Source organism: Malaya genurostris, chromosome 2 (genome assembly GCF_030247185.1).
Source record: "Malaya genurostris strain Urasoe2022 chromosome 2, Malgen_1.1, whole genome shotgun sequence".
Classification (NCBI taxonomy): Eukaryota; Metazoa; Arthropoda; class Insecta; order Diptera; family Culicidae; genus Malaya; species Malaya genurostris.
This window is the reverse complement of record NC_080571.1, coordinates 219,241,721-219,263,105: the sequence shown is the minus strand read 5'-3', so window position 1 is coordinate 219,263,105 and position 21,385 is coordinate 219,241,721. Positions and strand designations below refer to the sequence as shown.

Below are 21,385 nucleotides of genomic sequence, written 5' to 3'. Positions count from 1 at the left end.
ACTACATTAAATGTTATTTTATATCATTGTATTATATTATATTAAATTAAAATATATTATATTATATTATGTTATATTATATTATTTTGTAATCTATTATATCATTTTATGTTATATTAATTTCATTACACTATGTTTCATTGTATTTATCAATATAAAACATTTTGCACGGGGGCGTAAAGGGGAGGGAGCATCAGGGCATCGGACGAATTGATGACTGGACGAGGGATTGTGGATAGCCAGCCCAAGTCACTTGAAGGAAACTTGTTTCCTTCTGAAGGTTTGAAATGAGTCTGACGCGCCCTTCTCAAACAAACCATCAGGCGGGTTCAAGCATGTATAGCGATATGCTTCATCCATGCACTGGATATTATGGTTGGAAGAGCATCTTTTATTCCCGCGGAATACGAGTAAGTGACTCTACTTACGTATCCGCCCAACCCTTTTTGTTCGCTTTTCGGTAACAGCTATAGTAAGAAGGTGAATGGATGAGTCATATCGGGGCTACTGTAAGTCTACCCGCATCCACTGGCAAGTCCTTGAACTGATGGTGGCTTCACTTCACATCACATCACATCACAAGTTGAAGCTTTGTGTATTCCTCTCATTCAATACACTCATGCTTCTTATTTTCCTTCAATTGCTCTCTCCTCTCGACAGATTGTTGCAGCTTCTATATATTAATTATTAAGGTGCCAATATTTCAGGGTCATCTCTGATTTCGTTAAGCGGTAGTGCTCAAAAGTTTAATTTTGAAATTAGAGCTGAGTCGGGTATGGGTAAGAGGAACCGTCCGGTGGTCAAAGTTTGAAAAGGTTGGGGTTGGGGGAGGGGGCTGGGGATGTACATGAAATTTCCGGAATGGAAAAAAAATGTTTTTACCTTACAATTATCTGAAACGTCGAGATATAGTGTCATTTCGCAATGTTTTGTTGTTTTGGAAAAATTCGACTCGATGGGAGTTGAAAAAGCTTTAAAGTTTCCGAAATCGACATTGTTGTTTGTTGTCGGTTACCCTAGCATTGCATAAAATTCTCATAACATAAGATCTCCACGTTTAATGTAATTCTAAGAGTTTCGGCTTACAAACTTTTGAGAAATCATAAAAAAAGCGATACACGTTTATTATTGAGGAGTTTGGAAAGAAACCCTTCTATATTCTATCCCTAACCATCGCCAATCACAACTTCGATGGATATCATTTTGAATCTTGCAGATCAAGGTGACTTTGGTCAAAACGTCCAGGTTTGGCATAAAATATTTGCAAACCAAAATAAATAATAACTGCAAGTGAAGCTGTCCTGGGTTCGCCCTCGGGGATATTCCCCGCGGCCTCATCAGAGTCTAATAGCAATAAAAAATAACACTTTTACGAGATATGAAATTGTGAAATGAAATGTTTTTTTTAATCCCCGGTGAGGTGAACCTAAATCGAATGAACACATTTTGACAGTTCAACAGTACTGTTTTTAAATAGAGTTTTTTGTTTGATTGTCTGTTGACAGACGGATGAGACCGTTAACGATCTATCTCGCCTAAATAGAGTTTAAAAACATTTGTTGACGATTCGATTCGGTTTGTCTTAAAGATTTATTGAATAAAAGTGTCCAGTTGCGAAGTGTAAAGATGATCGTTTGAAATGTGTTCCTCGATGAATGCTTGTTCATTGGTGATGTCATGAAAAAAATCTAATTTTAATGGTTTCAAAAAACACTTTATTTTTCATAAAGTAGGCGCCGTCGAGTTTTACATGTGGCATTACAAAATTTCTCTCAAAAATCCATAAATACCTGTTTGGCCAAAATCAAAATTACCTAAATTCCCCGTGTTTAGTCATGCGTGAAATTGTCGCCCTACATCTTGGGCAGTGTGGTAACAAAATTGCGAATAGTTTCTGGGAAACGGTTTGCGACGAGCATTGCCTGAACGAGCGCGGTCAGTTCGTAGGTAAGCACTTCCTGCCACTGCAACGAATCAACGTTTATTTCGAGGAGGCTCCTTGCTGTAATTTTGTACCCAGGGCCATATTTGCGGACCTGGAACCGGGTACCCTCAATGGATTGCGAAGTAGCAGATTTGGGAAACTCTTCTCTCCGGAAAGCATGATCAGTGGAGTTCTGGGAGCAGGGAATAACTGGGCCCGCGGATATCACACGGAGGGCGCTGAAATGATGGACAGGGTGATGAATGTCGCCCGGAAGATGGTGGAGAGTTGCGATTGCTTTCAAGGGTTTCAGCTGGTGCATTCGATTGGAGGCGGCACCGGATCCGGATTGGGTACACTTTTGATGGAAAATTTGAAGGATGAATATCCTCGGAAAATAATAAACACATTCAGTGTGATACCATCTCCAAAGGTAATATTTCAACACAAAATTTCGTTGAAAATCAATTTCTTCCATTGGTATATTTTTTACTAGGTTTCCGAGGTCGTAGTCGAACCGTACAATGCGGTGTTTACTTTAAATACAATGATCGATTGTAGTGACGAAACCTTCTGCTTGGACAACGAAGCTCTTTACGACATCAACATGATGACGCTGAGAATTGACAAACCTGACCTGGACGATTTGAATCACCTCATATCGATGGCAATGGCGGGAATCACCTGCAGCTTCCGTTACCCAGGTCAACTCAACTCGGACCTCCGAAAACTATTAACCAACATGGTTCCCTTCCGGAAGCTTCATTTCTTCGTCCCTGGAATTGCTCCGCTAACGTCGAAGGAAAATCAGTGCTATAAACAGTTGTCCGTATCGGAATTGGTTTACCAGTTATTCGACGAAAGAAATCTTATGGCGGCGTGTAGTCCCACGAAAGGCAGATATCTTACGGCGGCTGCACTATTCCGAGGTCGCGTTTCAACGCGCAACGTCGAGGAACAGATGGCGAACATCAAGCAGAAAAACAACAACTGTTTCACCCCGTGGATTCCGAACAATGTGAAGTCGGCCATTTGCGACATTCCACCGCTGGGAATGAAAATGGCAGCCACGTTCATTGCGAATACAACCGCCATCACGCAACTGTTCGGGCGGCTGCTGGATCAATTCGGAATAATGTACCGCCGGAAGGCGTTTCTCCACTGGTACACCGGAGAAGGTATGGAGGAAAGTGAAATTACCGCAGCCGAACAAAATCTGCGAGAACTTATAAGCGAGTATGAAGCTTACGAAACGTCATCGGATGGAGCAAACTCGACCAGGGGCTCGTTCAGTGATGATTAAAATCGGATTGGGCATTATTGCATCGAAAAGGTTCATGTTTTTTTTTAATTAGCTATGTATCTATATCCTTCAATTTCTGGTTATATCGTGTTTATAAAGCATACGATTTTTGAAGCTGCTCCATAACAACTCTGAGATGAAGTGCGATGAAATGATTATCTTACATCAATTCTATCATCTACTCTACATGGAAAATTCGACTGCTATCGAAAACTGTAAAATTCATTAGATTATGGATTTCGAGAAAATGAGCTCACATAATCACTTGGTTTAATGTTTACACGGTAAGAAATCCGATGCTTTTGTTATGATTAATAAATATACATTTTATATTAGCCATGACAATTATTCATGATTTTATGATCAGGGTGATTCAAATCATGAGTAATAACATTTATCCCAAGAAAAAAAATCGTAAAATAAGTTACTACTAGAGTCTATTTCATTCGAAACACATGACTCCAATTTTCTTCCCGAATGTCACTTCGAACCTTCTGAATCAAGTGATAATGAGACGGATTGTGTGATAGATTAATGCAAAGACGAAAAGCTGACATTGGTATAAAAACACTATTCAAATTGTTCACTTGATTCCGATCAAAGTTCTTTGATAAATGGAAATTAAACTTTCAATCGCCGACTGACAGAAAATTGACTCAGTTCGTATTCACATCTCATCCAAGTCAGGCGATAAAACAAAACCGCTTACGTTCGGGAAAGAAGAAACCAAGTACAGTATTGTGTAGTGAACGATAGAACGACCTCGAAATGAGTGAATCAAACGAACAAAAGCTACCGTCGACACGAAAGAATACAATTGTTGTTGACTTCAGGCAGTGGAAAATTCGACCTTCGATACGAGAACTTGAAGGTTTGCTTAAGGAGCAAATGCATCTTGACATTAAACGTGTGCATTTACTTCAATGCAATAAGACGAATAATGTTGTTTACATCTAGTTTTATAAAGAGTTGGATGCAATTCAATTCACAAAAGACAACAACAATGTGCACTAGGTGGAGCACGAGAACATTAAGTACAACACTCCAGTATATATGGAAGATAGTGCTATAGCAGTGCGTGTGCCTGATCTTCCCTCAAGGGTCACCGATTCATATATTCGCAAAACTATGTTCCAATACGGAGAGATTCTCTCTATCGAAAAAGAAAAGTGGAAGAATTTTTTCCCTGGTATTCTAAATGGCGTACGTTTGTTAGGCATGCGCTTGAGGAGGCCTATACCTTCTTATGTGACATTCGGTCAGGATACAAGAATACCGTGCAAATCACTTGTTACCTATGACAATCAGATGGCCACATGTCAATATTGCCAAAAAGCTGTTCACTACGGTAAGCCATGTGATAAACTGGACAAGGAGACAACCATACCAAAGGACAACGGTGCTTCCTTCACACCAACCCTAAGCAACCCCAGTACACCTGTGACAGTCACCAACAACAGTGAAGCATCTCCTTCAACGAAACCATCCAACGTAACCCCTATAGAACAAAGTACACCAGCTGCAATTAACAGCTTACCATCTAACCAACCAGCAACTGCAAACAATGTACAACAAAGCGCATCTCCAGCAACTAGCAACGAAACCAACAACAATACCACCGATGCGGCAATGGATGACGAGACGAGCCACGAACAAAGTGCCCCTCAACCCTCGCAGGAGGGAAATGGAAGCTCTTCTCCTCCTAGAAAAAGAGTGACAACGAGATCCACTTCAAAAAATTCTTTATTTAAAAAATCGGCTAATTCGGCCACGTAAAGCGTGTACGCCAATAGACCTGAATAAAAATATCTATAAAAAAATACTCCTACAGTTATGTTTATTAGTGTAAGGTTCGTTACGCTTCAATTTCAGCCAAAAATGATCAAATAGCCCACGAATCAAGAACTTTTCATCATTTGCAGAATCAGAACTCTGCTCCTGAAATGTCGTTTTCGCTTGTAGACCAAATCTAACTCAGCTTCCAAAAAAAGTGTTGTCAAACCTAGTTTCAACGTCAACAAAACTGGACCCTGTCATGTAATGCTACCAAACTGATTACTCTTTCAAAATCATCGTACCCATTAGGGAAAGCCATTACAAAAATATAGCGTCCTAAATTTGTAGTAGGTAGTAACATAGACACTGCTTGGTACTGATCAAAATTTCAATTTTATGTTATTAAGAATACGTGGCTTCATCCATTCCAATCGACGTGAAGAAATTTTTTCAATCAGTAGGTGAAATAGTCACCCTTATTCTGAATAACGACGTATTAATTTTTCGATCGAATGTGGTTCGATCGAATCATCGCTACCTTTGATTTTGCTAGCGTTATGGGGAATACAAATGAAATACGAGGAAGAAAACGATACGACGTTATTCAGAATAAGGGCGAGTATTAGTGACTCGAACAAAATTGACTGAGCTGTAAGTGTTCAAAACCTAGCCTTGTTTACCTTTTAGAATTGAAATTACCTTTTATATAGAAAAAAGATCGAAAACAATTAGCAATTATTCGACTTTCAGAGATTTTTGATTCGATATGAGACAAGAATAATAATATCATTCGTAACCGAATGTTCGAAGTGAGCACACGCGTTTTTTTAACAATCGACATCGGTAAGACGAAGGTGTCTATCACAGCAGAGGCTGTAGTATAGGCATTAAATAAAAGTGATAAAAAGTAGCATCCCCGCAAGTGAGTTCTGTCTGTGCACCGGTTTTGTATCGGTATCGACAGTAGACGCTATTGTGCTATCCTCGGGCAGCAGTTATTTCTATTGTTTGCTACCCGCATCGCAGCAGCCAAATCCTGAGTCAAGGTCACGCTGAAGCACAACGAAGGAGTGAAGGAGCAACTCACCTAACAGCTTACCGTGACATACTGTTAAGTATTTTCTCAAACTTTTTCTTTCAACTTTTACTATTCATATATTTTCTTTTCATTTTATTTCTTTCTTTCTCATTTCAAGTGCGGGAGACTTCTTTACTCCCGCACTTTAAATATGAATATTGATGACAGTGGGGGTGTCTCGGAAGAGGGCGAAGCTGAACGAATGAACGAAGAACATTTAGAGGCTGAGTTTGCTTCCGAGATGCCATCTACCCCTCCTATACCATCTCCCCCTCCGACACCATCTCCCCCACCGATACCATCTCCCTCTCCGATGCCATCTCCCTCTCCGATGCCTCAATCTCCCTCTAAGATATTGCCTGCTCGCCAAAAAGTTTACCAAGACGATGGCTCGGGGGGTCCGTGGGTGGTATACTTCCGGCCCAAATTAAAGTCTCTCAGAGTTTTAAATATTGCTCGGGACCTGGAAAAACATTACTCGGCAATAAAAACAATAGATAAGGTTTCGCCAAACAAGTTACGCGTTGTTGTGTCCGACCTGAAGCAAGCAAACGGGATTGCTACCAACGAGTTGTTCACGAAGGAGTACCGCGTGTACGTCCCGTCTCATGTGGTGGAGATCGACGGTGTGGTCCGTGACGAAAGTCTGACAATCGAAGATCTGATGAAGGACGGGGTAGGCCGTTTCAAAAACCCCGACCTTCAACCAGTGAAAACTTTGGAGTGCAAGCAATTGCACTCCAAATCGATAGATGGTAAATTTTACCAATCGGACTCATTTCGCGTGACTTTTGCCGGATCTGCACTTCCAAATTATTTGGTAGTGAGTGGAGTTCGTCTACCTGTTCGGCTGTATGTACCGCGGGTAATGCATTGTACAAGCTGCAAACAGCTAGGTCATACGGCAACCTATTGTTGCAACAAACTGCGATGCGGCAAATGCGGAGAGGCCCATGAGGACGATCTCTGCAGAAGAGCAGTGGAAAAGTGTTGCTACTGCGGGGAGAATCCTCATGATCTTTCGGTGTGCCCTACGTACATACAGCGTGCGGAGAAATTGAAGCGATCCGTGAAAGAACGTTCCAAACGTTCTTATGCGGAAATCTTAAAAAGAACCACTCCATCGACCCCTGAGAACCCGTTTGCAATCTTGCCAGTTGAAGAGGATACCTCTGACGACCCAGGCGAAGGACCTTCCTACACACAGGTTGAAGGAAGCAGGAAAAGACAAAATCTGGCTTCTCCCAAGCTTCCTCGTAAAGGCCTCAGACTGTCCTCTTCGTCACAAAAGAACCAAACGGAAACAAAAAGTGCTGACTCAAAACCGAAGCAAACACCTCCTGGGTTCAAAAAACTTAGGGATGATAAGGAGTACCCAGCACTTCCTGGGGCATCAAAAAACCCGAATGACCCCAAAGCACAACCAGAAAATCCAACAAACGCTGGATTATTGAAATTTTCTGATATCGTGGACTGGATATTAACAGCCTTCAATATTACTGATCCTCTGAAAAGCTTCCTAACTGCTCTACTGCCAACAGTAAGGACATTTTTAAAACAGTTGACAGAACAATGGCCCCTCCTTGCAGCGATCGTATCTTTTGATGGATAATTTACCACTGAGAATCGAAGATATGATCATTGTGCTTCAGTGGAATTGCAGAAGTATCATCCCAAAACTTGATTCTTTCAAACACTTAATACATACTCATAATTGCGATGTATTCTCCTTGAGTGAAACTTGGCTTACTTCTAACATCAACCTAGACTTCCATAATTTTAACATAATCCGCCTGGACCGAGAAGACTCTTATGGAGGGGTACTTTTAGGGATTAAAAAGTGCTATTCATTTTATCGTATTAACCTCCCCTCGACACCGGGAATTGAAGTTGTTGCTTGCCAAATTAATATTAAAGGCAAAGATCTATGTATAGCTTCTATCTACATTCCTCCCAGAGTCTCGATAGGGCATCGTCGGCTTGCAGACATCATAGAACTTCTTCCTTCACCGCGGCTGGTTTTAGGGGACTTTAACTCGCATGGTACAGGATGGGGCTGCTTATATGATGATAATCGTTCTTCGTTAATCCAAGATCTGTGTGACAACTTCAATTTGACAATTCTAAACACGGGAGAAATGACACGATACCCTAGACCGCCAGCACAACCAAGTGCGCTGGATTTATCCCTTTGCTCGACTTCGCTACAGTTAGATTGCAAGTGGAAGGTAATCTGTGATCCTCACGGTAGCGATCACTTGCCGATCATAGTTTCTATCACCAACCGTGGAAGACCATCGGAAACAATCAATGTTTCGTACGATTTCACACGAAACATTGATTGGAAACGTTACGCGAGCTCGATATCTGAGAAACTAGAAACATCACAGGAGCTTCCTCCGGAGGAAGAGTATACATTTTTGGCTGGCTTGATTCTTGACACCGCAATTCAAGCTCAGACGAAACGAGTACCTAGCGCGCAAACTAGTATGCGTTCTCCCAACCCATGGTGGGACAAAGAGTGCTCAGAGCTGAAAACGAAAAAAGCTTCAGCCTTCATCTCGTTTAGAAGGAACGGAACTCCAGATAATTATCGGAAATACGCGGCGTTAGAATTTCAAATGAAAAGTCTGATTAAAGCTAAGAAACGCGGTTACTGGCGAAGATTTGTTGACGGATTAACGAGAGAAACAGCAATGAGCACTCTTTGGAATACGGCCCGTCGCATGCGCAATCGAAATCACGCGAACGAAAGCGAGGAATATTCTAACCGCTGGATATTTGATTTCGCTAAGAAAGTATGTCCTGATTCTGTTCCGGAACAGAAGATATCCCGCGTCGCGACATTGAATACAAACGAAACACCGTTTTCGATGGTAGAGTTCTCACTTGCGCTCTTGTCGTGTAACAATAGAGCCCCGGGGTTAGACAGAATTAAATTCAACTTGTTGAAAAATCTGCCCGACTCTGCCAAAAGGCGCTTGTTGAATTTATTCAACAAGTTCCTCGAGGGTAATATTGTCCCACACGAATGGAGGGAAGTGAGAGTTATTACTATTCAAAAACCTGGAAAACCAGCCTCCGATCACAATTCGTATCGGCCGATTTCTATGCTTTCCTGTATTCGGAAATTGTTGGAGAAAATGATTCTCTTCCGTCTAGACAATTGGGTCGAAACAAATGGATTGCTTTCAGGTACACAATTTGGGTTCCGCAGGGGCAAAGGAACGAACGATTGTCTAGCGTTGCTCTCAACAGAAATTCAAATGGCATTTGCTCGTAAAGAACAAATGGCATCAGTTTTCCTCGACATCAAGGGGGCATTCGATTCAGTTTCCATTAACGTTCTATCTGAGAAGTTGCATCAGCATGGTCTTTCACCAGTTTTGAACAACTTTTTATATAATCTATTGTCCGAGAAACACATGCATTTTGAGCATGGAGATTTGACGACAAAGCGATTCAGTTACATGGGTCTTCCTCAGGGCTCATGCTTAAGCCCCCTTTTATACAACTTTTACGTAAATAACATTGATAAATGTATCAACGCATCTTGCACGCTAAGACAACTTGCCGACGACAGTGTTGTGTCTATTATAGGACCCAAAGCTGCCGATCTCCAAGGACCATTGCAAGATACCCTCGACAACTTGTCGACATGGGCTTTTCAAATGGGTATCGAGTTCTCTACGGAGAAAACTGAGCTGGTTGTATTTTCAAGGAAGCGAGAACCTGCGCAATTACAGCTTCAACTAGGGGGTGAAACCATAGCTCAGGTTTTCACATTTAAATATCTCGGGGTCTGGTTCGATTCCAAAGGTACCTGGGGATGTCACATTAGGTATTTGAAACGAAAATGCCTACAGAGAATCAATTTCCTTCGTACAATAACCGGAACTTGGTGGGGCTCTCACCCAGGAGACCTGATTAGGTTGTACAAAACGACGATATTGTCAGTAATGGAATATGGATGTTTCTGTTTCCGCTCCGCTACGAATATTCATTTCATTAAACTGGAAAGAATTCAGTATCGTTGTTTACGTATTGCCTTGGGTTGCATGCAATCAACCCATACGATGAGTCTTGAAGTGCTGGTGGGCGTCTTACCGTTGAAAAACAGGTTCTGGGATCTCTCATATCGACTGCTAATCCGATGCGACATTTTGAATCCGATGGTGATAGAAAACTTTGAAAAGCTCGTCGAGCTTAATTCACAAACCCGTTTTATGTCCTTGTATTTTGACTACATGGCTCAGAATATAAATCCTTCTTCGTTTGTTCCCAATCGTGTTCATTTTGTGGATACTTCTAATTCTACTGTGTTTTTCGACACATCCATGAAAGAAGAAATTCGTGGAATCCCGGATCCTGTACGCCCTCAAGAGATCCCAAAAATTTTTAATAATAAATTTAAAGAAGTCGACTGTAATAAAATGTTTTACACTGACGGATCATATCTAGACGGGTCCACTGGCTTCGGTATATTCAATGTAAATTTCACCGCTTCCTATAAACTCAGTGATCCAGCTTCAGTTTACGTCGCAGAACTAGCTGCAATTCAGTATACCCTAGAGATCATTGACACTCTGCCCACAGATCACTACTTCATTGTATCGGACAGTCTCAGTTCCATTGAGGTTCTCCGTTCAGTGAAGCCTGGAAAGCACTCACCGTATTTCCTGGGGAAAATACGGGAACAATTGAGTGCTTTATCTGCAAAATCATACCAGATTACCTTGGTTTGGGTCCCCTCACATTGTTCCATACGGGGCAATGAGAGGGCGGACTCGTTAGCCAAGGTGGGCGCACTAGAAGGTGATATCTATGAAAGACCAATCTGCTTCAATGAATTTTTCAGTTGCTGTCGTCAGAAAACTCTAGCTAGCTGGCAGAATACATGGAATAGTGGAACTCTGGGACGATGGTTACACTCAATAATCCCACAGGTATCGACGAAAGCTTGGTTCCGGGGGTTAGACGTGAGCCGAGACTTTATTCGTGTAATGTCAAGGCTCATGTCTAATCATTATATGTTCAGCGCGCATCTCCGTCGTGTGGGGCTCGCTGAGAGTGGTGTCTGCGTTTGCGGTGAGGGTTATCATGACATCGAGCATGTTGTTTGGATGTGTGTCGAGTATAGTGATGCCAGGTCCCAACTCATAGGTTCCCTTCGGGCCCGAGGTATACCACCCTTCGTACCAGTCCGCGACGTCTTGGCAACTCGAAATCTTCCTTATATGACTCTCATCTATAACTTCTTGAAAACTATCAATGCTCAAATTTAGTGCTCTCCCTATCTCTTTCTCGTCTACAGCTCTACCGCACTCTTCTTTACGTTGCTGGAAGTATGGCCTGTGTAAACGATGCTTCGGAGCATGCACCTGCCTTGAACTGACTGAGTTGCTGGAAGCTACCCAAAAACGTCACATCAACGTCAGAACACACCAACGAAGCATCCCAATCCAGAATAATCTCTTCATTGCTACAAGCTGAAAAACATGAAGATTCATCGAACGCAAAATGTGTCTAAAAGATGTATGCCACAAACCAATGATGTATTCAAATTTCAATTCAATACTGTGTAGGTCCCACCCTCCCTATGTCCCCTTACTAACTGGGGAGTATGCCGCCCCGTAATACGGCATCCCTTTCTCTCTCCCTAACAACAAGACAATCGGCCACGTTAAGCTAAAGCAAATGAGCCTAATAAAAATTTTATTTGAAAAAAAAAAAAAAAAGAATAATATTACCAAATGTACTCTACATCATGATTCAAGATAATCTCAGAGACCTTGAAGACGTTAATATAATTAAATACTGCAATTTTAAACACCAGTCTTATATCAGTTTAAAAATTCAACTCCCAAAGAGTCGACTTTACGCAAAGTGAAAATAAATGTTTTATGCATTTCTAAGATATCATATTCATCTATTCATCGAGAAAAAAAAACCGAAAATTGGAAATGTCACCACTCTTTCATACCTTATGATCAAAAAGAACCGGAATTTTTATTTTAAAATTCCCGCGCTTGTCCAATCGGTAAACTTTTATTCTCTCAACGTTGGTAACACTTTTATACACATTCTGTCAAATTTTGACGCATATCGTACGATTAGTTTTTGTTTGGCGTCTATACAAAGAAGTTGAAAAATTTTCGTGTGGCGATTTTTATAATAAATGAAAATTTAGAACAACGTGAGTGCATCAAATTTTGTGTTGCAAATGGATTGAAGTGTTCCGAAACGTTGAAAATGTTAGAAAAGGCCTTTGGTGAATCGTGTCTAGGAAAAACACAGGCATACGAGTGGTATAAACGCTTCAAAGGTGGTCGTACAAGCTTGGATCATGATGAGATCCATGGCCGCCCAACAATACTGTTACTGAAGAAAACATTGAATCGGCGAAGCAAATCGTGTTGCAAAATCGTTCTGTACCGATTAGAGAGATTGCTGTGTTTTTGGGCATCTCTTATGGATCAGCCGAACACATTTTAACTGATGTTTTGGGTTTGAAACGCGTCGCTTCTCGGCTGGTGCCAAAAAGCTGAATTTCATTCAAAAACAGCGTCGTGTTGATGTGGCCAAAGAAATGATTTCCAACGCAGATAGTGACGCCACATTCTTCGAATGCATCATAACTGGTGATGAGGTGTGGATCTGTGGATATGACGTCGAAACCGCACAACAATTGACCGAATGGCGCTTCGAAGGCGAGCCGTTGTTTACATTTTTCATCCATTATAAAAATCGCCACACGAAAATTTTTCAACTTCTTTGTATAGACGCCAAACAAAAACTAATCGTACGATATGCGTCAAAATTTGACAGAATGTGTATAAAAGTGTTGCCAACGTTGAGAGAATAGAAGTTTACCGATTGGACAAGCGCGGAAATTTTAAATTGAAAATTCCGGTTCTTTTTTGATCATAATGTATATGGTTTAGCTCAAATTTTGCACATCCCATTGGAACCTTGCTGAATGCATGGGGTTCTGCTCAATCTGGTAACCGCATGAATTTTGCTTCACATATCCAGATTAATTCAATGAACATTACGTCAATACTTTGAACGTAAATCTTAAATCTTATAAAGAAATGAATCACTAGCAGGTTCAGGTTTGTAAATGCTTGCTTTCGATATAGTGTCACATGGGTAAAGCAAAAACTGTACCACTCCAACAATTCAAAATCTACATGAACAGTGCATCCTGGGCCACCAAATAACGTGTTTTGTGATTGCAACTTGTTTCAGATGTTTTAGGCATTCACTTTTTGAGGCAGGAAAACTTCCCAATCCAATGTGCAACCGTCCTACAGATTAAGCATACTGTTATCTGAAGAAAATCCATTTGTTTAATGTTTCGTCTCCGACTCATCAGTACATTAGCAGTTTTTGCATTTTATGGTGGTGCCATTTGTGTTTTGTAACCTAAAATTCTCAAGCTTCAGTATCTTCAAGTCCGCAGCCGAGTCTAAAGGATCGGCTTAGGGTAATCAACTGTAACCACAATAGTGCTTCAACTTCTCAATAGCGTCCCTGGTTCCTGTCTTCGAGTTGACAGTAAATATTCTTTAGCTGTTCAGGTTTATTTTTGAATGTATTTAGTCTAAGGAATTTATAAACAATGAATAATAGGCTCAGAACAAAAACTACGATTTAGACCACGTTCGATGTACGCTTTATCATACCCAGTCGTGTGTTAGAGCTGTGTCTATCACAAGGCTTAGGGTTGCGAGATGGTAGCGCGTATGCACGGAATCCATAAGAACACAGGTTCCAGTCCTGTCTCTGAGCGTATTCTTTTTCAAAAAAATCAACTTTTGGCGACTTTACGTCAAATCAACTGAAATGAATAAATCGTTTAAAACTACGAACAAAGCAAATGTGATTCGTACAGTGATTATGCAGGGTCGAAAAATGATGAAGCCAAGAACAATGAGAGCTGATAAAATCATCTTTCGGTAGCATCAGTCGATACAACACAAAAAATGACTGGCGCATTTCGTACGCAATGCGAGTAGAATCAAAATAATCAGCTATTTGCGTTTTGTTTTATTTATCTGTGAATGCATAAAAGGCCCACGCATCAGTTGAACGAAGGAAACGAGCCGTGTAAAACCAACAGATTAAAAAAAATGAATGGACTTGCATTATATTGTTAGTTGTGGCTGTTATGTATGAAAAGCAGAAACTAAAAATTTGCAATCAATTAGTAATTCTCGTTAAGATGTTACGGCATTTTATTCCAGACACTAAGAATATATATCAAAGGACACACCTTTGATATTGGATTCTTCGGTATACTCATTCTGCATCACATCGATATGGCACCGGGACGGAACGTTTCTCTATTTTCCCCCCTTTCTCCGGCTCTAGCGAACGCGAAAGCGCACACGAATTCAAATGCTAGCCATAATTAAATGCTCGATTTTCACCTTTCAGCCGTCTCTCCTATCATAGCCAGACCGACAGTGGCCACACCTTTGTACCGGGTCGTTCCATAAAACTATGCCGACACAGGCAGACAACACACACACGCACACGCACACGCACTTCAAACTCTTCGATCGATTCAGCCGTGCACGCCGCACCCATACGAAACAGCAAAGCCTATATCCAATCCTGAGAGAACCCCAAGCCCCCCGTCCTGGAAACGAATGTCGAACGAAGGGTTTGCTTGATGTCGTTATTCGGGGTGACTTTGATCTCACTCGATAGGTTCAAAGGTAAGTCGATTAACTGAACATCAACAGGACTTTGGGGACTTGAGTTTCGTGTATTGCTGCTACTATGTTACATATGTCTCCGTTTAACTATTGATTTAGCAATTTATCAATTTACGGGTGAAGACTGCATGAAAAAAATGTAACAGACAAATCTGATCACCAAAATTTTATTTAAAATCAGAATTTTTTGAAAATCACTTTCGTGGGACCGGAAGAAGGACAGTAGGCGTTTCTGGAGGTATTCTTCTTCACATGTTTGGTCGTTAATGGTGGAGGTTATCGTGTACAGTGTCCTGAATTTGCCGAACCTACAGATCGCCTGTTACACCAAGTACTTCCGGCAAATTTATCGATTATCTTCTTTCGGAACATACAGGTACCCACCTTGCCGACACAAACTTCAGGCCGCGGATCTACTTGGTGTTCGCTTTAATGTACGTCTCATCGTCCATTGCGATTCATTTCGGCTGCATCAACCACTACTCGCGGTTCAGCTTTGTGGAGCGAGATTTGGTTACCGTTGCGTTTCTTCGCTTTTCTCCCACCTCCGACTCGCCGCTGAGTAGTCTAGGTCTCCTGGAACGATTTTACCACACGGGACAAGGTCTCAACTGTTTTGCGATCCACCTGTGGGACTGGCCTGGATTTTTCCATATTTTGCTTTGGTCAAGCATTTCTCACTTCGAAAACACCTCGATAATCAACGTTACACTCTAAACTAATTTTATCAGAAAAATCCTCAATTTTTACCCTACACAAAAGAAAATGTTACATTTTTTTCGAGTACAGTCTTTAGCTTGTAATAATCAGAGTTTAAACAGACAACACTCGTTTTGAAACCAAATCTTAAAAGGAATTTTTTCCGGTGAACGGAGTTTTTGGTTTCTTCATTTCGAGCGAGGATTAAAAAAACGATACGTTGTCTTACGTTCAGTTTTACCTTTTTTCTATATACAAAAACTAGGTATAGGATTCGCTCAAACTTTAGAAAATTTTTCCGAGGCTTGGAGGGCCGAGTGTCATATACCCATCGATTTAGCTCGACGAACTGAGCAAATGTCCGTGTGTGTGTGTGTGTGTGTGTGTGTGAGAGAGAGAGAGAGAGAGAGAGTGAGTGAGTGAGTGTGTATGTGTGTGTCTGTATGTGTGTTGTCAACTAAGAGGTCGAGATCTCAGAGATGGCTGGACCGATTTTGATCAAACTAGTCGCAAATGAAAGGTCTCCACGTCACCCAGAACGCTATTTAATGGTTTTGAGATCGGATGTTTACTTTTTGAGTTATACGAAGTTTTATGTCAAAATTTTCAGTATCTGTCACATTTGACCTTGAAAACAGAATATGTTTCCAGACTTAGATTTCGCACGGTAATAGCTATCCAACAAGCCATAGATTATTAAAATCCGTCCATTTTTAACGGAGACATCAATATTTTTGTTTAAGCGACTTTTTCCCCTATTTAAGCAGTAGGAATTTTAAGCGCTGTATGACAAAGCAACGTAAAACACGATTTTTATACTGTTACATACAATTGTTTCTAAGTACCAAAAAGACTGTGTACAGTATCCTTTTTCATGACATTTTGCCTTGGACCAATTTTAGCATGGTTCGTTTTTGCAACATAATTGTTCGAATATGACATATGTAAACCAAATGATGGCAGTATTTTCCAGTTGAAAGCAATTCCATAATTATATTGATTCAAACTACTTACAGCAAAAAATGCTGGAAGAACATAACAACCATGTACCATTCGAATCAGTTCGTCGAGATCGGCAAATGCGTGTGAGACAAATGATTTCACTCAACTTTTTTCGGAGATGACTCAACCGTTTTCTACAAACTCAGATTCATACGAAAAGTCGTATGCTCCTAAACAAGGTTCCTGAATTATGTTTGGATCCGATTTCTGGTTCCGGAACTACAGGGTGATATGTGAAACGAAATTGAAATTGTGTAACTCATTTTTCTCGTAAATGGTTGAACCGATCTAAAATTCAAATGAAAAGTTTTAAGATCCTGTAAAACATCTTGCTTTTCAGTCAGATCCAACTTCCGGTTTAGGGGATACAGGATGATTAGTATAAAAATGTCTATTTCCAGGGTGGCAAGTGTATTGCCGATTTCAATTTCCCGGTTTTCCCGGTTTTTACCTTTTTTGCCTTTCTCATATAGAAAGGTTATGCAATCACTGTGAAAACCGACTTTTGAACCGAGGCCCGGAGGGCCGAGTGTCATATACCGTTCGACTCAGTTCGTCGAGTACGCAAAATGTCTGTATGTGTGGGTGTGTGTGTATGTGCGTATGTGTGTATGTAACGTTTTTTTTGCACTAACTTTTCTCGGAGATGGCTGAAGCGATTTTCACAAACTTAGATTCAAATGAAAGGTCTTGTAATCCCATACAAAATTCCTGAATATTGTTTGGATCCGACTTCCGGTTCCGGAGTTATGGGGTAAAATGTGCAAAAAAATGAAAATATGTTTTCTAGCTTTTCTCATAGATGGCGCGACCGATTTTCATAAACTTAGATTCAAATGAAAGGTCCTGTGGTCCCATACGTAATTCCTGAATTTCATCTGGATCCGACTTCCGCATCCGAAAATATAGGGTAAAGTGTGTTAAAAATTGTATACCATCACTGAAAAGGACGAAAAACCGTAAAAAGTTTTCTAAATCGACCTCAAATCTTCTCCAATTATTAGTTTTTTATCAGCAGACGGTCAAACAAACCGATTTCGGTTTTTGTTTTTAAGAATCGAAGAAAATTATTTTGAAGAATACAACAGTATTATATATGACAGTATGATTGATATGAGAAAGGCATCATTACACCACTAGGTGGATTAAAACAGGTTTTTATATATATAAAAATAGGTATAGAATTCGCTCAAACTTTAGAAAAATTTTTCGAGGCCCGGAGGGCCGAATGTCATATACCAATCGATTCAGCTCGACGAACTGAACAAATGTCCGTGTGTGTGTATGTGTGTGTGTCTGTATGTGTGTTGTCAACAAAGAGGTCGAGATCTCAGAGATGGCTGGACCGATTCTGATCAAACTAGTCGCAAATAAAAGGTCTTCCCGTCACCCAGAACGCTATTACATGGTTTTGAGATCGGATGTTTACTTTTTGAGTTATACGAAGTTTTATGTCAAAATTTTCAGTTTTTTGACAGTATCTTTTTCTATACTTAGATTCCACACGGTAATAGCTATCCAACAAGCCATAGATTGTTAAAATCTGTCCATTTTCAACGGAGATATCGACATTTTTGTATAAGCGACTTTTCCCCCTATTCCTGCTGTAGAAGTTTTGAGCGCTGTCTGGAACAGAAATGCTTGGGAGCAACATAAAACACGATTTTTTATACTGTTACATACATTTGTTTCTAAGTACCCAAAAGACTGTGTACAGCATCCTTTTTCATGACAATTTACCTCGGACCGATTTTAGCACGGTTCGTTTTTAGCAACATAATCGTTCGAATGTGGCATATGTAAACCAGATGATATCAGCATTTTCCAGTTGAAAGCAATTCCATAATTATATTGATTTAAGCTACTTACAGCAATAAATGCTGGAAGAACATGCCTTCCATATACAATACGACTCAGTTCGTCGAGATCAGCAAATGCGTGTGTGACAAATAATTTCACTCAATTTTCTCAGAGATGGCTATTCCTTTTTCTACAAACTCAGACTCATATGAAAAATAGCATTCTCCCAAACAAGGTTCCTGAATTACGTTTGGATCCGACTTCTGATTGCGGAACCACAGGATGTGAAACGAAATTAAAATAATGCAACTCATTTTTCTCATAGATGGCTGAACCGATCTAAGATTCAAATGGAATCTAAGAATCATCTATGATTCAAATGAGAGGTCTTAAAATCCTATAAAACATCTTACTTTTCAGTCAGATCCGACTTCTGGCTTAGGAGATACAGGGTGAATAGTATAAAAATGTCCATTTCACAAAAATAATTAGGTTTATCGGGTTTGCAGATTTGGATAGTCGATTACCAAACAAATTTATTTCAGTTTAAGCGGTATTCGTTTTTGGGTTCGGAATGTACCCCCAAATTTAAATTCGCACTACAATTTCTCAAAGATGTCTACACACTCCTCAGGTGAACTTAACTGATTTCGGCTACACCGATTCTAGAATTCCGGTTCCTGTCTCGAATAGTTTCTCAAAGCTCAATCATTTTCTCAAAAAGGTAAATCGAACTTCAAAAACAAAAACTTAAGTTAAGGTCTTAAGGTCCCATACAAAATGGGTAAATTTTATCCGATTCTGGAATTACAGATGATGAGTTTTTAAAATTCATACCGATATAGAAGATGTAAATTCTTTGGCGTATTAATGTATGGCCATTTGAATCATTTTGGGTTATGCTAGTTCCTGCATACGGGCTCTGGAAGTACCATAAATAATGACGAAAAACTCTAAAGTGGAACTTACTTCGACATCTCATGGAATGTTCAATCGAATCGATTTGTCACACGCTAAGATTGAAATTCGATACGATTTGCAGTTTCGACATTACAGGGTAATGAGTGATTAAAATCTCAATTTGCCGTTTAAAACGACGATAATTAAAATAATATCATGAGAACTAAAACACCTAAGAATATCCATGCAAAAAACACATGCGGTTTGATAAAAAAAGGTATCATCTCACTGTTAGGTGGATTAATCACGTTTTTGAGATAAAAATTCCCGGTTTTTGGAAAAGGCTCAAATCGCTCCTGGTTAGTTTTTTTTTAATATTTTTCAATTCAAACTTTAAACAGATATCCCATGCTCTAAAAGGATCATTGTAATAGGCCCGCTAATTGAGGATTCTTATACTTTCCAGTCATTTCGATGTACAAATAGAAAATATTCATTATAACATGTGTATATAAGAAAAGTATGAAGCCTTTTTCAAGTCATTCATGGGTTTGGGTTACACGTAACCGATTACTTCCGAGTGCACATTACTGTTTTTATTTTATTTTTTTGGTATACATATGATTGAAAATAAATCAATAAGGAACAACAATCCCAAAAACGGACGCTTGCCACTCAGAAAAAAACAACAACAATCTATGCTTGCAACTTCAAATCATTTTGTACATTTTTTTTCTTCGCTCCTTCCGGAAGTGAAAGTGGAAGTCTCAGTTCGGCGGGAAAATTATAAACGGTATGATGGCCGAGGATGGCTTTTATCGTATCAAAGAACGCTCGCTAGCAACTCTTCACACGATTCAATCAGTGCCATCAAAGAGAGACGTATATCATCTCAGCAACAAAACACCGTCATGGTTCATATAACATAGAATGGACACCAGTGCGAAAGCGAATTTCTCTCGATGACCTGTCTGAGAATCAAAGGTTAGCTCGCTGCTGTGGGGATTATCTCTGAAGCAACAAACGGTCGCTTATTCTCGTTTTGCGATCCGATTCTATACGGGCAGTGGATAATTGCGATAGAATCATTTTACTATTGCCGCTTATTTTAACTATGTGCATTTAACCTTTGTATAAGTTGGATATATGAAAATAGCTGTGAATGTTCCAGACCAGGGTTTTGAAATATTGTATATTGTGACCTAGTATGAAAATCACGTCGAATTATCTGCGATAATTATCAACTTGCGATTCTCTCTTGGTAAATTCCTCACCTCGCCGATCATTGCCGGACTGTATATATTTTGTTAAGGGCTGTGAAATACTCAGAGTATGAAGTGGAGTGAATTCTCTCACGGTTCATGCATTGAGAGACAGCGAGTTCTTGTAGGATTTTTTACCAGATTGAAAATGTTGTATACAATGTAGAGAAATATCGAGCCACTTTCTGCCAAATTATTGGCGATAACAAACATTGATGATGGCACGAATCTAACAAAATATCGTCATTGCCGTACTGTTTAAAGTATGTCGCTTGCAAGCACATCATGAACGATACCATCAGATGAATTATCATGCTGTGATTGTGATGAAAACCATAAAACCAATTATTAACAAAGTCCTGTCAGACCAAAAATTTTAAATTTTCATGTAATATAATTGAATTTAAAATCATTAGATGTATTAGATGTGTGAATTAGAAGAGTTCGCAAAACCGTTCGGCTGCCACGACTTGCTCTTTTAAAACACCAATTTTTTCTAATGTATCTGTTAGTCAATAAACAATGTTTACGATTTTAATGCGTTGATGGGCAAATAAAATAAATGATAGCAGTTAAAATGCACAATATATCGATCTGTTTTTTCCTAATATGATTCTAAATGCTCGTAGAGTAATCAGAAAGAACGAGTTCTTCATGATAAACTCTCCGCTGGTTTTAAACCAGTTTTATTTCCAATAGCTCAACTAATTTATCTATATGAGAAATTTTTCTACAATTGATCTGATTCTAGCAGATCAATCAATAACATTCAGGGTCTCAAATTAAGCAATGATTAGCTCAATTAGTTATACATTCTACCAGCTTAGAACTAATCGACTAGAATACTATCGAATGTAAACCCTGAAATTGTTTTGGAAAAAATGAATATGGCCGTATATAATTTAATCCATTACC

General features: G+C 39.8%; 2 protein-coding genes across 3 annotated transcripts in view; one reads left to right on the top strand and one right to left on the bottom strand.

Annotated features, from left to right (window-relative positions):
- The window catches only part of LOC131427642 (protein bicaudal D), a 72,940-nt gene that overhangs the window by 25,847 nt on the left and 25,708 nt on the right, over positions 1-21,385 (bottom strand). The gene's annotated exons all lie outside the window — the stretch shown is intronic.
- On the top strand, positions 1,714-3,521 carry LOC131427643 (tubulin beta chain-like). 2 transcript variants are annotated; one of them, XM_058591026.1, is made up of 3 exons: positions 1,825-1,947; positions 2,021-2,357; positions 2,421-3,521. In XM_058591026.1, exons 2-3 carry the CDS (start codon positions 2,103-2,105, stop codon positions 3,225-3,227), a joined length of 1,062 nt encoding a protein of 353 aa, XP_058447009.1. In that variant the 5' UTR covers positions 1,825-1,947; positions 2,021-2,102; the 3' UTR covers positions 3,228-3,521. The 2 variants fall into 2 exon arrangements, with proteins under 2 accessions (XP_058447008.1, XP_058447009.1); XM_058591025.1 differs by having other exon boundaries at positions 1,714-2,357.

Bases quoted from the DNA above. Each gene is read 5' to 3' on its own strand.
- LOC131427643 (XM_058591025.1), top strand. From the start codon at position 1,836: ATGCGTGAAATTGTCGCCCTACATCTTGGGCAGTGTGGTAACAAAATT. The intron at 2,358-2,420 runs GTAATATTTCAA...ATTTTTTACTAG, and splicing joins GTGTGATACCATCTCCAAAG to GTTTCCGAGGTCGTAGTCGA.